Source organism: Acanthochromis polyacanthus, chromosome 12 (genome assembly GCF_021347895.1).
Source record: "Acanthochromis polyacanthus isolate Apoly-LR-REF ecotype Palm Island chromosome 12, KAUST_Apoly_ChrSc, whole genome shotgun sequence".
Lineage (NCBI taxonomy): Eukaryota > Metazoa > Chordata > Actinopteri > Pomacentridae > Acanthochromis > Acanthochromis polyacanthus.
This window is the reverse complement of record NC_067124.1, coordinates 39,165,741-39,182,280: the sequence shown is the minus strand read 5'-3', so window position 1 is coordinate 39,182,280 and position 16,540 is coordinate 39,165,741. Positions and strand designations below refer to the sequence as shown.

At 41.4% G+C, this 16,540-nt stretch overlaps 1 protein-coding gene and 2 non-coding genes across 3 annotated transcripts in view; all 3 read left to right on the top strand.

Annotated features, from left to right (window-relative positions):
- Positions 1-61: 61 nt before the first annotated feature.
- Positions 62-16,540, top strand: part of ncapd2 (non-SMC condensin I complex, subunit D2) — a 50,248-nt gene continuing 33,769 nt past the window's right edge. Inside the window, exons 1-14 of the mRNA XM_051956561.1 lie at positions 62-2,006; positions 2,356-2,475; positions 2,551-2,626; positions 3,693-3,751; positions 3,851-4,026; positions 4,372-4,517; positions 5,184-5,311; positions 5,403-5,526; positions 5,615-5,762; positions 9,674-9,871; positions 11,324-11,458; positions 11,552-11,639; positions 14,339-14,537; positions 14,651-14,769. Of these exons, the coding sequence (XP_051812521.1) occupies positions 2,358-2,475; positions 2,551-2,626; positions 3,693-3,751; positions 3,851-4,026; positions 4,372-4,517; positions 5,184-5,311; positions 5,403-5,526; positions 5,615-5,762; positions 9,674-9,871; positions 11,324-11,458; positions 11,552-11,639; positions 14,339-14,537; positions 14,651-14,769 (1,714 nt within the window). The 5' untranslated portion in view covers positions 62-2,006; positions 2,356-2,357. The remainder of the gene's footprint in view (positions 2,007-2,355; positions 2,476-2,550; positions 2,627-3,692; positions 3,752-3,850; positions 4,027-4,371; positions 4,518-5,183; positions 5,312-5,402; positions 5,527-5,614; positions 5,763-9,673; positions 9,872-11,323; positions 11,459-11,551; positions 11,640-14,338; positions 14,538-14,650; positions 14,770-16,540) is intronic.
- LOC127536612 (small nucleolar RNA U85) lies at positions 8,534-8,840 on the top strand. Its single transcript, XR_007945706.1, has one exon. It is a non-coding gene; the product is annotated as a small nucleolar RNA U85 (small nucleolar RNA).
- On the top strand, positions 12,482-12,788 carry LOC127536617 (small nucleolar RNA U85). Its single transcript, XR_007945711.1, has one exon. It is a non-coding gene; the product is annotated as a small nucleolar RNA U85 (small nucleolar RNA).

The following is a 16,540-nucleotide window of genomic DNA, read 5'->3' as shown; positions in this document are numbered from 1 at the left end:
AGCTGTAGTTCTCAGAGCTGTCCAGGAGGAGGAAGTGTTGCTCCAAACAGACGTCATCAGTCTGATACGAGGTCAGACCGAGCGACGTTTCACTTTATCAGTCTGAACCGCCTGCAGTCTGTTTACCGCAGATGTAGTTGGAGTTCTGTGAAGTAATTTTAAGATTTTTTTTCACATTTTAGCACCAATAGTGGTCCAAAAACATCACAGAGAGCGAAAGGCACAGTTTGAAAAATCACAAATCACATTTCTCTCACAGTTTTCAAGCTGCCGTCTATATTCAGACTTTAATACACTCCGTCTCTAACAGAGTCCTGCTAAAACACAACTTGAAATGTTAGTTATTGATTAATCTTTATGTAACCAGGAGAAATCCCGTTAAGATTAACAACCTCTTTTGCAAGGGAGTCCTGGCCAAGATGGGCAGCAGCAATTATAAAACACAGTTACAAAAATTACAGTTAAAATACAAAAACATAATAAGATTAAATTTTCTAGCAAGTTATGACAAACAAGTGCATGTTATGGCCTCAGGAACTCACAATTTTATACCACTCAAGGAGGTTAACTCGGTTGGATTCCAGTCTTTCTGCAACACCTTCCATGCAGAAGGTGCAGAGTAGACAAAAGCCTTTCTACCAAATTCAATACAAGAATATGGAACAGAAAGCAACAAATGATCTTGTGAACAGAAAAGTAAAGATCAGAAATTTTCTGTGCAGTTAAGAAGCAAATGTAGGCGGCAGTAGTCCAAGTACTGCCTTACATATGAAGGTATACCAATGACAGATCCTTCTGGTAAACGGTGTCAGCCATCCAAAAGATTGCCATAATCCCACACAGACAAAAAAAAAGTCGTAGCGACAAGCCCCTTCTTAAGTGCAAGAACATCTTCAGAGTGTTGTGAAGAAATTGAAGTAAGAGGTGACATCTTGGACATTCTCCACAGTGTTGTGCAGAAATTGTAGCTGGAGGCAATAAAATAGGAGGGAAACAAACCTAAAGCAAACACACAGCAAATAAAATGGAATAGATCTATATTGTCTTTGTAGAACAATTAAATAATCTGAATCATCTACTGACAGTACGTATGTGAACACATACATGGAATTTGACTCTGGTGTCTAATTAGCTCTATAAATACTGACAAAAACAACTGGTTTTGATGGAAAATGAATGTTAAACAATTATGTAAACTTACAGGTACAAGTTAAAAAAATTTAATATTTAAAAAAGTAAACAAGACTTCAAGTGCAAAATTACAGTTAAGTCATGCTGAGTTTTAGTGCAAAATGGTAGTGAACCAGAGTTTAAATAAAGTTATTAAGAATAAATAGAGTTTCTGACATGAGGCAAGTTTACCAGCTCCTGGAATTAACAGCATCGATAAAGGAACTCAAATCATTAAGAAAAATATGTTTAAAAGGAGACTGCACTGTAATGAAAGAACTGATTATTGTAATATGTACATAGTGAAAGTATCACATAGCTTCTGTTCAATAACAACAGCACAATGGTGCTTTCATTACTTTATTTGTTTTATTGACTGATTTGCTTCCCTGGTCTTTTCTTTTTCTTTCTGTTTGTGCTGACTAGCCTCCTGTTATGATATCCCTGAATATCTTCTTATTTTTAGCCCCTCAGAGCACTTGATCAACTTTTTAAAAGTTATCATTATTACTATCATTGTCATTTTCATTATTATTACTGTTTTTATTGCTATCATTATGATTTTATCATTAATAATAATACATTCCAGAGATTCACGTCTGACTTCAGCAGCTTCATGTGTTCCTGTCCTCTTCGAGAAAAACAGCTGATTACTGGGTTTCGTTTACTTCCTGCTATCGACGGCGCATGTATGTGACGTTAGCGCGTCGTTGTTTTGGCGCGGTACCGGAGCGGATTTGAAAAGCTTCGGACCGTTAGCAGCCGGTGAGCAGAAGAGCGGAGCTACCTGCTGACTACGGAGGCTTAAACTGTGGCGAAAACTGTTGCAACTACAGGTGAGCTCGGATTTTTTAAAAGTTATTTAAACAGGTAAGAACTCAACAGCCCGACAACTGTCTTGGTTTAGCCGTTAGTTAGCAGCTAACAAGCTAAGCTACGCAGTTTTGTTTGCCCTGCTAGTTAGCTCGTTAGCTAGCTGTTGTTTGTGTGTTTATCAGAATCGACAACAACAATTAACGGTCAGTGGATCGCTTCAGTTTGTTTAAATCGGTCTTGACTGTGAGCTAGCGCTAATATTTAGGTTCTTTAGCCTTCCAGATAGCGTTAAGCTAAATACCAGCTTGGTGATATGAAGCTACTCTGCTGTCGAACTGCTGGGTTAGCTCATGTTTCTTCTTAACTCAGAGATGTCGTGGGACTTTCTGGTGCCCGTGTGCGTGGGCGACCTGGTGAAGACCGGAGGGATCAACCAGTACGTGGTTCAGGATGTGGTCCCCCCAAAACAGCTGCCGTCCAGCCTCAGCAGTAAGTTCTGATCCTGATCCTTGGTATCATGCTAGGCTGCTGTGTTGGTGACTGGATATTTTCTCGTCCTTACAGGGTTCAGGGCAGCTCTGAGGAGCCAGGGACCTTCATCTATCCTGGAACACTTTGACACAGGCTATAGCGTCCTACAGTAAGAGTTGATCATATAATCATCATCCCCATGACAGATTCTGATTTATATGAAGTTATGTTTGGTTTCTTCTGACTGGAAATTACATAAACAAGTATTAAAAGACAGTAAGACGTTGTGTTAGAGTTGCTGTGGATGAACTTATATTAAATATGCCGCATCCAGAATAGTTCATGGTCCTTAAAATTGGCAAAAATCTTTAGAAATTGCAGCTTCTATCTCATCCCAGATGTTCCTGTTAGTTCCCACCATGTTCTATCAGGTTCTAGCTGATGCACTAGTTCTCTAGTCAGTTATAGACCCAAAAAAGACACAGAATGATTCCTCTCCATGCCAAATGTAGATTTATGGTACATTTGTGTTTGACTGGCAGGTTTCTTCTGGCTGGAAATGACATAAAGAAATGATAACACTCAGTAAAACACTGTGTTGGAGATGTTAATGATGAATTTTAGCTATACACACTAACTGTGTGGGATTTTTTTTACATTCCACTGGATGAAACTATGTATATCCCTTGAAAAATGCAGCTTCTATCTCGTCCCAGATGTTCCTGTTGGTTCTCTCCATGTTCAATCAGATTCTAGTCCAGTATGAAGGTAGAACAGCTGATGCAGTAGTTCTCTAGTCAGTTTCTAGTCACTGTGAGCTGCTGTTAGGGTCCATCACTGAGAGAGAGCTGCACATTGTGGGGCCTGGACCTGAATCCATCCAGAATCTTTGGAGGAACTGAAGAGTAGAGTGATGGAGAGGAAGCCTTCAAAGAGCTGGAGATGGACACTTGGAAGAACCAAATCCCATTGGAGGCCTGCAGAAAGACTGTTAGACACTAGAACTACTGGTGGACTGATGGAGGAGATAAAGACTCTGATTATTGAGGAACCAGTCTGGACAAAAAACATCGTCAACATCTCCACCATAATGTCTCACTGGGTTTTTTGCAGAAACCTGATTGTCAAATGAAAATTCACTTTAAATCAAAATGTCGCACAATTTTAGGCTTAAGTTTGTAACTACTTATTGGCTTTTTAAAAACTGTTCAAAACTAGCGTGTTTCCTTTTTAAGGCACTTCAACTCCGTGGATCTGGCTGTAAAAGAGGACGCTCTGGAATTACTCATACAAGGTTTGCTTTTTTTTAAATAATTTTCTCACGTTCAAATGAATCATCTTGACAAGCTGAACTTATTATATTCTACATAATGTGTTTGTGTTTTTCTTTCAGTGGTGGGCAGTCTGGCTGTTTCTCTGCCGGCGCTCCTCGCCTCCACCTCCCTGACGGCTGCAGAACGCAAAGAGAAGCTTAACGCGGTTAAAATGAGCGTCTTCCTGCTCTGCAAACTCACAGAGAGTCTTGAGAGCGAGTCCTACAGACAGAGTATCGTCACAGCACCCGGGAAGGTGAAGTTAACCATGAAAACTGTGGCGGTGATGTTTAACTTTTTAACATTTTATGATCCAGTCAGACCGAGAGAGACTGTGGTCTGTGCCTGGTGTAGGTGGGTAGTCTTGGTAGTGTGGTGGAGTTTTATTGCACTGCTGTAAGGGCCCACCCAGAGTAAAACTGTCACCTTCTACAGCCGCTGCCTCCCCAACAGAAATGGGAAGGGACTGGTAGAAGATGTCAAACAGTGTGTGTTTGTCTTTATGTGTCTTATGAATGAGTGTAGATTTGTTTGAATAGTTAATTTTATGCGGACGTTTAGGATGAAAATCACCTGACCCCTCTGTATCTGTGTTGTACAGGGCGGTAAAAAAGGTAAATCTGGTGGAGAAGGTCTGATGCAGTGGGACTCGGAGAGAGAGAAGGTTCTCCAGGCCCTGATCCAGCTCCTCCAGCTGGACATCCGACCCCTGTGGAACCTCTCTCTGGTGGAGGAAGAGTTCATCAGGTAATGTGGGCGAGACTGTCTGGTGTACTGTCCCACTTTGTTGTCCTCGTCTCCTCCCAGCAGCGATACCACTGTGGCCTTAACTGGAAGCTCATGTGAAAATGATCTATGTTAATGATGTCACGCCACACCTAACGAGGTTAGATGATGAGTGTTAAATGGCTTCTTTTAATGTTTCCGTTGGGAACATTTCCTCACAGTCTGAGCGGAAGAAATATTCAGTGAGTCTTTTCTCATTTGGGTAATGGTTTGTGTTTAGTACTTAGAAGTCTTAATACTTCAGCCTACAGGGAAATATCAGATATTGCTGAAATCATAACAGTGCAGCGTCCATTTTACAGGAGCTGATGGTGAAATGACTGAAGCATCATGGGGCTACAGAGATTCTCAGGCCTAAAAATCAGATTCTCCAGATGTAAAGAAACACAAATGCTTGCTACAGACAACAAAATGACATTATTTTTCATATATATTTTTCCAGTAGACAGGAAATTAAGAACAATTATCTCTAAAATTCTGACTTCCATCGTGTTCTCTGGCAAATAATTGCAATGTGATTTTTGTTTTCCTTCAGCACTTGTGTGTCATAAATCAGATGTTTTACTCGATGAACACAGAGCCTTATATGTTAAGTCTGGTTGATTTAAATCATGTGTTTCCTCTCAGCTGTGTGACCTGCTGCTGCTACAAGCTCCTGGAGAACCCGACCATCAGCCATGTGAAGAGCAAACCCACCAGAGACTGCATCATCCACCTGCTGGGGCTGCTCATCAAGAAGTACAGCCACCTCCTGGGTGGGTCTCAGTCGCATGCAGCTCTCTCTGCAGGCTCTAATGCAGACGGACTAAAATGTAAATTGAGCGTGTCCTCTCTAAACCCTCCCAGGAGCCAGCGTGAAGGTGATCCAGCTGCTGCAGCACTTCGAGCAGCTGTCGTCGGTGTTCGCTCAGGCCGTGTTCGTGTGGAGCACCGAGTACGGAGTCAGAGCCATCATCGGGGAGGTCATCAGGTCAGAGTGGGACGTCCTCATGAATCCGTTGGTGTAAATCTAATTCACTGGCAGAAAGTAAGTGAGGTTCTGGTTGTCGTTCCTTCAGGGAGATCGGTCAGAAGTCCAGCGAGGAGCTGGCCAGAGAAGGTTCAGGGGTCAAGGCCTTCGCTTCCTTCCTGTCTGAACTCGGCGCTCTGGTTCCTGAACTGATGATCCCCAACATCAGTGTGCTGATCACTCACCTAGAGGGAGAGGTATGAACGCCGACTTACTGACCTGCAGCTCCTAGATGAGGAGACGATTGCCCTTTAGTCAGTAGAGGATTTCAGCCACGTGGATTCACTAAAAGTTTAGAAGTTGGAGGTCCGTGTAATAAAGTTTCAAGGTTTATTTGAGGACTCACCACTTGACACATCACAGGTTCTCCTAGCTAAATTTTTACTTTAGTTTCACTGGTGTGCCTGATGTTTTTATTTAGGCACACTAGTTATTTTTTACCATGCCTTTTTTCCCCTGAATACTGTACTTCCAGGGTTCTCACCAGGATTTTTTTTACAGCGTAACGGCCCGACACTATGCGCACGTGCAACAGCCTTCATTAAATCTCGCTAGCGGCCGCCCCAGATGTCAGCCAATGAGCGTCACACAGATGCTCCAAATGCTCGTGATTTAGGTCACTGTTCACCATACATGGCATCACGGAAACAACCGAGACATGCTAACTGTAACCCTGAGATTGGAAGCGACTCTTAATTGTAGACGGGAACGGGTCAATCGACAGGAAAGTACGGCTGAGGTGGGGAGACATAAATTAACCTAGATAGGCACCCAGTCGATAAAAACAAACGCACATGGCGTTATCTGTCAAAATGACTCTTTCACAGCGCCAACTGTCCCAATAAAGAAGTTTTCTCACATAAATATGGAAATATTACACAAGCAGATGTGCTCAAAACACAATACCACAACTTGAAAGGCAGCGTAGCGGCCCTAATCACAGCGTAATCTTTTAAACTGACGCTGACATGTGCTGGCGAGAACACTGACTTCCTGTCCAAAAAAATATTCGGATGTCAAAATTAATATTCAGATATTCAGGTCCAGCCCTAGTAATTTCTTAACTCACATGTAAATAAATGTAAACGGGGATAAAGGTGCAGGTAAATGTTCTCTTCTGTCTCAGTAAGGTGAATTTTGGACTCCGCTCTTATTTTTCTTCGCACAGGACGACATTCTTGAAGACGTTCTGCTTTTTTAAAGTTTCAGTTAAGCACATCGAAGCTCCGGCAGCTCTTCCACTCTGTACTTTCTAGTGAGTTGTTGGAGCTTTTAAGTCAGAAGCACAAAGCTCTGTGTGATAAGTGCAGATCTGAATGGCATCCAAAGGAAGAAAACTCCTTTGGTTGTCTTTGTCACACCATATATGAAACAGTCCAAATTGCTTTTTTAGCACTGATTTTTCTCTGCAGAGACACTCCCCTGCAAAATGACTCCAGTCATTTTAGAACAATTAACTCTTTTAAAACTAGTTGAGTTTAATGAAATCATCTGCTGAAAGTTAGAAAAACTAAATGCTGTCAGTTGTTTCCACCATCGTGCTGCATCCAGTGAAGTCTTAAACTGTGCTTTCATTACTTGAAGCACGAAGTGTGAAGTTTGTTTGAACAATTAATGTCTTCCCAGTCCTACCATTTATTTTTTCTTTATTGTTTCTGTCTTCATTATTCCTCCACATCATAGTGTGACATTTCTACAATACCTCCTTTAGTCTCAACCTCACTGACACAACGGTTTAAGTTGAAATCCTTTTCTCCTTCAAAAACGCGTCTCCCACACAGTTCGGCTGTTTTTCTTTTCATGTGTTTTCTTGCCGTTTGATGCCGGTGTTGCCCAGTGATGAGACCAAAGAATTTTTTTTCTCTTCATACTGTAGATGTTTTTCTATCTCCATGTTTCCCTTCCAGGCTTTTTCTCTCTATTCTGCTCATCAGCTGTCTCGGTTTTGTCATTTGGTGCTTCGGTTTACTTGTTTTGTGTCTCGTTTTTGTCGTTTTGTGGCTCGGTTTTGCTGTTTTTTGTCCCGGTTTTATGTCCCGGTATTGAAGTTTTGTGTCATTTTTGTGTCTCGTTTTTGTCGTTTTGTGTCATTTTTGTGTCTCGTATTTGTCATTTTGTATCTCAGTTTTGTCATTTGGTGCTTCGGTTTACTTGTTTGTTTGTTTTTTCTGTTTTGTGTCGTGGTATTGAATTTTTGTGTCGTTTTGTGTCTTGTTTTTCTCGTTTTGTGTCTCTGCTTTGTTGTTTTGTCGTTTTGTGTCTGTTCATTGTCATTTGGTGTCTCAGTTTGGCTGTTTTTTGTCTCAGTTTGATCGTTTTGTATCTCGTTTTTGTCATTTGGTGTCTCAGTTTTGCTGTTTTTTGTCTCAGTTTTGTCATTTGGTGTCTCTTTTTTGTTTTGTGTCACATCCTGCATTATTTTGGTCTTTTTATGCCTCTTTGACATCATTTTGTCTCCTCATACTGTAGATGTTTTTCTATCTCCATGTTTCCTCTGCTCATCATCAGTAGAAAGATGTTTCTCCATGCTGAATGTATCTCCAACAACCTGCTCCTCTGTTCACTGTTTCTGAGCCATGCTGCATTTATTTTATTCATCCAGTAGCTTTGGTTTTCCTCAGTTGCTCTGTGGAAACACTGCCTGCAGTTCAACCTCAAACTCTCCCGGAGAACCAGAAGGGAAAAGGTTTAGTTTAAAAAAAAACAAAAAAAGTACTCTGCTTCAGTTTTGGAGATTTTTTTGATTGTGGCCTGTAGGGTAATTTAGATGAAATATCACAATTTTAAGCTCAGATTTGCTTAATTGTCCCGATTCAGCAACACGTCACACGATTAGTTTAAGGATTCTTTGTGTTTCTACGGTTTCTGGCTTATCTCTTCTGTCGTATTGGTGGTTTTTAAGTGAGGATAACGTGCGTTTCAGACCTGCTGGTGAGTTTTTGTGTTCGGACGGTTAAAGTCAGGCGTTGCCCAGTGATGAGACCAAGGCGAATACGAGCTGACTGAACGGGAGTTGGGTTCTTCTGGCCTGGACTGGCAGGTAATCTTGGCAGAGCAGAGGAGGATTCCTGCTCTGCTGTAAGGGCCTGCCTACAGTGACTCTGCTCAGCCCAAATTATTCCTCCACAGTCACAGAGGAGTAAATTCAGGGATGGAGCTGACAGTGTGAGTGTTGTGTGTTTGTGTTTGTGTGTGTGTGTTGGAGGGAAGAAGTCACCCAACTCTCTTTTGCCGTTCGGTGAGCCATGAGTTTTGTCTTTGGTAATCTGAGGGCAGTTTTTACTGAAGCCGTTGTAGCAACAAAGCGTCATCTGCTGAATATTTACTAAACTAAAATACTTATTTACTTAACACGTCTTTCTACTGTATAAATGTCGTCTCCTCGTCCTGTAGATGTTTTTCTGTCTTTATGTTTCCCCTCCAGACTTTTTCTGTCTACTCTGCTCATCAGCTGTCTCGATTTTGACATTTTGTGTCTGTTTTATCATTGTACGTCTGTTTTCTCGTTTTGTTTCTCAGTCTCGACGTTTTACGTCTTGGTTTTCTTGTTTTCTGTCTCGATTTTGTTGTTTTGTGTTTCAATTTTGTTGTTTTGTGTTTCAATTTTGTTGTTTTGTGTCTCGGTATTGTCGTTTAGTGACTTGGTTTTGTCGTTTTGTGTCTTTTACTGTTTGTCATTTCTTGAGGCCGTTGTAGCAACAAAACATTACCTCACTGAAGAAGTGGACTACTTCCTGCAAAATTACTTTTCGTAACAGTTTGTGCACTCTCAGATTTCGCACCATGTCGTATTTCATCTCGGCAACACTGTGTGTTGTGTAATGTTTCATTTTCATGTCATTTCTCAGGTACAGTGTTTCATTTTCTTGTGTGATGATACTTATTACCTCAGTGTTGCTGTTACGGTTTCATTCTAGCGTTATTGAGTTTACTTATGTTATTTCAGGATTGTATCGTGCCTTTATGTTATTGTCTTCTTTTAGGTGCTGTATTTCTTATGCTATGTCATTAGTTGTTTTTTTTTTCTGAGCAACAATCTGGCACATGAACTTCTTTCAGGATGAATGAAGTCTGATCTTATCTTCCGTATTTCCACCGGTTCTTCCAGAGCCACACCATGCGTGTTGCCGTATGCGAGGTTCTGGGAGAGATCCTCGTTCGGGTTCTGTGTGGCGACGGCCTCGACGAGTCCGGTAAAGCCGATCGAGACCGATTCTTCGACACGCTGCAGGAGCATCTGCATGACACGCACTCCCACGTCAGAGCGCGAGTGCTGCAGGTCTTCACTCGCATCGTCAACAGCAAAGTAAGTTTTCTTTATGTTTAATAGATGCTACATTTCCAGCAACCATCACTCCTGTGTTCTAATGCTACATTGTGTTAGCTAATGGTGTTGAAAGGCTCATTGATGATTAGAAAACCCTTGTACAGTTATGTTAGCACATGGATAAAAGTGGGAGTTTTCATGGAGAACATGGAACTGTCTGGATGACCTCAAACTTTTGAATGGTAATTTAGGACAACTTTAGCTCATTTAGGGCAACTTTGACTAATTTTTGAGCAACTTTAGCTATTATAGAGCAATTTTAAGTAATGTGGAGCAACTTTAGCTAATATCGAGCAACTTTAGAGCAACTTTAGCTAATATTGAGCAACTTTAGAGCAACTTTAGCTAATATTGAGCAACTTTAGCTAATACAGAGCAACTTTTGAGCAACTTTAGCTAATATAGAGCAACTTTAGCTAATATCGAGCAACTTTAGAGCAACTTTAGTTAATACTGAGCAACTTTAGCTAATATTGAGCAGCTTTAGAGCAACTTTAGCTAATATAGAGCAACTTCAGAGCAACTTCAGCTAAGATAGAGCAACTATAGAGCAACTTCAGCTAATATCGAGCAACTATAGAGCAACTTTAGCTAATATAGAGCAACTTTAGCTAATATAGAGCAACTTTAGCTAATATAGAGCAACTTTAGCTAATATAGAGCAACTTCAGCTAAGATAGAGCAACTATAGAGCAACTTCAGCTAATATCGAGCAACTTTAGCTAAAATCGAGCAACTTTAGAGCAACTTTAACTAATACAGAGCAACTTTAGAGCAACTTTAGCTAATATCGAGCAACTTTAGCTAATATCGAGCAACTTTAGCTAATATCGAGCAACTTTAGCTAATATCAAGCAACTTTAGCTAATATCAAGCAACTTTAGCTGATATCGAGCAACTTTAGCTAATACAGAGCAACTTTTGAGCAACTTTAGCTAATATTGAGCAACTTTAGAACAACTTTAGTTAATATTGAGCAGCTTTAGAGCAACTTTAGCTAATATAGAGCAACTTTAGAGCAACTTCAGCTAAGATAGAGCAACTATAGAGCAACTTCAGATAATATCGAGCAACTTCAGCTAATATTGAGCAACTTTAGCTAAAATCGAGCAACTTTAGCTAATATAGAGCAACTATAGTGCAACTTTAGCTAATATCGAGCAACTTTAGCTAAAATCGAGCAACTTTAGCTAAAATCGAGCAACTTTAGAGCAACTTTAACTAATATAGAGCAACTTTCGAGCAACTTTAGCTAATATCGAGCAACTTTAGAGCAACTTTAGCTAATATCGAGCAACCTTAATTCTTCTAGAGCAAGTTAAATTCTTACAGACCAACTTTAACTGATATGGAACAACTTAAATTGATGTATGTGTTTGTATATTATGATGTTGAAGCCCTTCCAGGTAAATATCATCCCTCTGTGTTCAGGCTCTGCCGCTCTGCAGGTACAGTGAGGTGATGGAGCTCGCTGTGGGGCGACTGATGGACAAATCCATCAATGCAGTGAAGAGCGCCATCCAGCTGTTAGCAGCCTTCATCGCACACAATCCCTACAGCTGCAAGGTAACGCCAGCAGACAGGATTCAGACTCTGAATAGAAGCTGTTTGTCAGGTTTCCTAATGACGCTGGAATTTATTTATTCTTGTGTTTTTAAGTTGAGCAGCGCGGATCTGAAGAAACCTCTGGAGAAAGAAACAGCGAAACTCAGAGAGATGAAGGAGAAACTGGAAGGGAAAGCACCAGGTAAACACAACCAGTGTGATCGTTTACATACGTCTAGATCTGTGTCTGGTTTTTGTCAGTTTGTCTTGTTTTTGGCGTTTTGTGTATCGTTTAAAACATTTTGCATCTAGGGTCTTTGTCAGTTTGTGTCTTGTTTTTGGCGTTTTGTGTCTCGTTTTTGTTGCTTTGCGTCTTGATTTTTACATTTTGTCTGTTTTGTTGCTTTGTATCTTGATTTTTGTCATTTTGCGTCTCAGTTTTGTTGTTTTGCGTCTTGATTTTTGTCATTTTGCATCTCAGTTTTGTTGCTTTGCGTCTTGATTTTGTCATTTTGCGTCTCAGTTTTGTTGCTTTGCGTCTTGATTTTGTCATTTTGCGTCTCAGTTTTGTTGCTTTGCGTCTTGATTTTGTCATTTTGTGTCTTGATTTTGTCAATTTGTGTCACAGTTTTATCATTTTGTGTCATTTTTCTTATGTGTATTGTTTGTCATTTTTTGTTGTTTTGTCTCTTGGTTTTGTTGTTGTGTGTCTCGGTTTCTTCATTTTGTGTCATTTTTCTTAAGTGTATTGGGTTTTTTTTGTCGCTTTGTGTCTCGGTTTTGTCATTTTGTGTCTCTTTTTTTTCATTTTGTCTTGTTTTTGTCGTAGCTTTGATTTTCCTCTCAGTCTCTGTGGAAACACTGCCTGCAGTTCAACCTGGAACCTCTGAATGTTTCACAGATGAAATATCACAATTTTAAGCTCACACATTAGTTTAAAGGTTCTTTATGTTTCAAACCATTTTATTGGTTTTTAAGTGAGGATAACGTGCGTTTCAGACCTGCTGGTGAGTTTTTGTGTTCAGATGGTTAAAGTCAGGCGTTGCCCAGTGATGAGACCAAGGCGAATACGAGCTGACTGAATGAGAGTTGGGTTCTTCTGGCCTGGACTGGCAGGTAATCTTGGCAGAGCAGAGGAGGATTCCTGCTCTGCTGTAAGGGCCTGCCTACAGTGACTCTGCTCAGCCCAAATTATTCCTCCACAGTCACAGAGGAGTAAATTCAGGGATGGAGCTGACAGTGTGTGTGAGTGTTGTGTGTGTGTGTGTGTGTGTGTTGGAGGCCGGTTGTTCATCCAGCTCTCGTTTCTGTTCAGTCGGCCATGAGTAGCTTCTTTGGTAATCTGAGGGCGGAAACTCTCTTAACCTCAGACGGTCAGGTCTGTCGCATAGACAAGTTGTCTCACACGTGAAACGTGTCGTACTGGTTTTAAACCTTTTTAAGAAGTCCTTTTCAAGTTTGAAAATGCTTCTAGAGATAAACGATTGTAAACAAAAGACAAATTAGTGCAGTAATTGGTTGATTAATCAGACTTAAAGCACATTAATTATGGCTTTTCAGCATTATTTTTATTATTAGGGATATCACTCCAACACAAATCTTATTATTGATGTTTCACACCAGGTTGTCAAACATGCGGCCCGTGGGCCAAAACCGGCCCACCAGAGGGTCCAATCCGGTCCAAACTTATAAAGTGTAAAAATTACAGAGAAGACATTAACTGCAGATTGTAAATTACTAAAACTATGAATTTAAAATAATTTCTACACCATGACAAGTTGTTTTGAGCATAAAGTAAAATATAAGAATGATCGTTGTTCTTTTGTCATTTTATGTCTCATTTATTAAAAGTTTTGGCTTGTTTTTGTTCTTTTTTTGGTCTGACTTTTGTCATTTTTCTCATGCTTTTGTCGTTTTGTGTTTCCTTTTTGTGTCGCTTGGAGGTTTTTGTCTCATTTTTGTCATTTTATGCTTCGCTTTATTTGTTGTTTTTTGTCTTGTTTTAATCATTTTGTGTCTTTTTTTTGGTCTTGCTTGTGTAGTTTGTCTGTTTTTGTTGCTTTGTGTCTCTTTTTTGCCATTTTGTGTCTCATTTTTGTAATATTTCGTCATGTTTTTGTAGCTGTCTTTTTAAAGTTAAAAACTATATTGTCCAGTTCTGGAAACCTGTGACTAAATGTGAACATTTTTGCACTACAACAAAGGTAAAAATGTGGCGTTTTTTTTTATTTTTTATTACGCTCTGATTTTCCTGCTCCAGTCCACTTCAGATCAAATTGGGCTGAATGTGAAACCTGAACTAAAATGAGTCTGACACCCCTCTTTTACCCGTTTAGTCATGAGAGCTCAATTAAAATCTGTCCTCTCCCGCTGATTGGCTGGTACTGATGGCCTGTAACCAATCAGATGGAGCCAGAATGCCACATTTATATTCAGTTCTTTTACCAGGTTTTGGTCTAAAGCGAAGAAATAACATTAATTTGGGTGGAAAATGCTTAATATTGGATCCCACAACTGTAATTATTATAAGTTAATTAGGATTTTCTTCTCTGCAAAATGGTGAATAAACACTTTAATCCTCAGTCCTCCCTTTTTTTTCTGAAATTAATTTAGGAAGTGTAGGGAGATTAGCTAGTAAATGAAGCTTAAGTGCAGCTGCATTGCCAGGATTCTTTTTTATATTGTTCTTTTACAACTTGAAAGAGAATAAAGTGTGACACAATATCAAATCTGATCAAATGGTGGCGCTCTGGAGCTCAGCATCGCCGTTGTGTCCCGCTGCAAATTATTCCATTTGTAATCTCTTTCGGCACGTTGCTTCACATGTTCTTTGTGTCTCCATCCTGAGTCATCCCCATTGAATACGAACACACATATATATTTTTATTTGCCTCCCGGCAGTGGCAGTGATTAAAGCTTCCGAGCTGTGGGCCGCGATGGAGCCCGAGCTGCTCGTCACTGTCAGAACCGAGCTGGAGCCCAGGAGTGACGCCGAGAAGGAGCAGCAGGAGGAGGAGGAAGAGGAGGAGGAGGAGGAGGAGGAGGACGACAGAGCGACGGCGGTGAAGATCGCTCAGTACCTCCGAGTCAACAAATACAGGTGATGCTGATCAGCAGCGGAGGCCTGATGTTGTCACAGCCTGCAGGATTCCTCGTCACGCTGTCAATTAGTCCACAGGTTGATGTGTGAAGTTTGTGCTGTTCCCTCCTCAGGAACGCCGCTCAGCTCTGCATCAGAGCCCACCGCTGCTTCCCACAGTCGGAGATGTTTGCCGCTCTGTCCACGGTCACCACACAGACTCTAATGGACACTCTGGCCCTGATATTTAAAGGTAAAAGCTTCACCCGCTGCACTCCCGTCATTAAAGCGGCTCTCTGCTGCTAACTGAAGCCAGAATGAAGACATTTAAGATTTAGATCTTTGGGTTTCCTTTTGATTCGAGGAAATTCAGTTCACATTATGTCTCATTAACGCCCCATGTTTGACCCCATCAGAGACGGTTAAGGATGTATTTCACAGCACTAAAACACTCCATCCAATAATATATTTTATCTCACTAGATCGTGGAGGATGACCGGTCAGCATCCACAAAGTTCACTCCACAATTTACAGTTTAATTTAGCAGAGGCTTTTATCCAAAGCGACCTACATCTGAGGGTAGATATAACCCGAGGTAGGAGGCAGGGCGGCGCTAAAGACCTTCCCTGAGGGCAGCTGACCGGGATTTGACCCATCGGTCTCCTGTGCCAAAGTCAGGAGGAGTGTTAGTCACCGAGCTGTCCAGCTGTCAGAGCGGATTTATTGCCAAGTAGGTTTTCACATACAAGGAACCTGACTTTTAGTGATGCCATTCGCAGGTATTAAGTGTTACAAGTAGCTTTAATTATTATTAACTGACCTGTTTCTGAAAACATTTGAGGTGAGAAATAAGCTGCTGAATCTGTCCTCGTTTAGACGTTTAACGAAACGTTTCATATCGCACTTGCATGAATGGAACTACTTTAAAGGGGACATATTATGCAAACCTCACTTTGTGAAAGTGTTCTTATAGTAGTGTGTGTTACAGTAGCTCAGTATGAGGTTCGAATTTGAAAACTGTCTGTTTCCTCCCTGCCTTTCTACACCACATTTTGTGAAAATGTCTGCTCAAACGGCCGATTTTGATTTGGGTTCGCTTATGACGAAATAAGCGGATTTAACTCCTCCCCCTGACTGCCCCGCCTGGCATGACCGCACTGTCCTGGGTGAGGGAGGGGGTTCTGGAGTGGCGGTTCCCTCACAGCGCCACTCTTCTCTCATTTCCCGGAGCTCGGTTTCTCGGTGCGGCCGCCGGGCAGTCTCATGCGAAGTGACCAGGCTCATGGCACCGGTAGCAGCCGTCTGGAGAGCGGCGGCAGCGGCGCCGGGCGGCTCCCCGCTTTCGGCTGGTGGTGGCCGGCGGAGTTATCTATATCTCTCCTGGTAGCGGCTGCTGCGGCGTTGGCTTCGCCGCTTGTGGCGGCCCACCGTTTTGTCAAGGGGCAGCGGGTTCTTGGTCATATTTTTGAACTCTCCGCTGGCCGGCTCTTGGGTTTGCTCCCAAGAGGCGGCTCAGTCCCTCGGTGACAGCTTGTTGTAAGCCGCGTCCTCTCCCAGAGAGGGGAGGGGGAGGGACAGATGTGTTCATTTGCATACCTGGAAACAGGCCCAGAAACAGCTTGTTCTGAGGAGGGCTGGTCAGAGTGACTTTTTCGACCGCTGAAACTCCGAACAAAGGATGATTTTGGGGCGAACAAACTTAAATACTATGTTTTGGGGCTTCTGAGACCTATATGACGTGACTGAAAAATAGCATAATATGTTACCTTTAATGCAAATGAGCTCCAGGGTGACGTGCCATACGTCATCAACGACAGTCCTGGTACCGGCAAACGCATCCTCACTTTAGAAGACACTGAAGGTGCCGGAGTTTGCAAAAGGTCTGATAATGTTGAATATAATGAGTTAATAAGCGAACTTCATAAGTTTGCAGTAATCTGTGAATGTAGTAGACAGATGAAAACTGCAGATAAATAAAATGAAACTAACATTTTAGTTTAAGTTCACGTATGTATTCATCGATT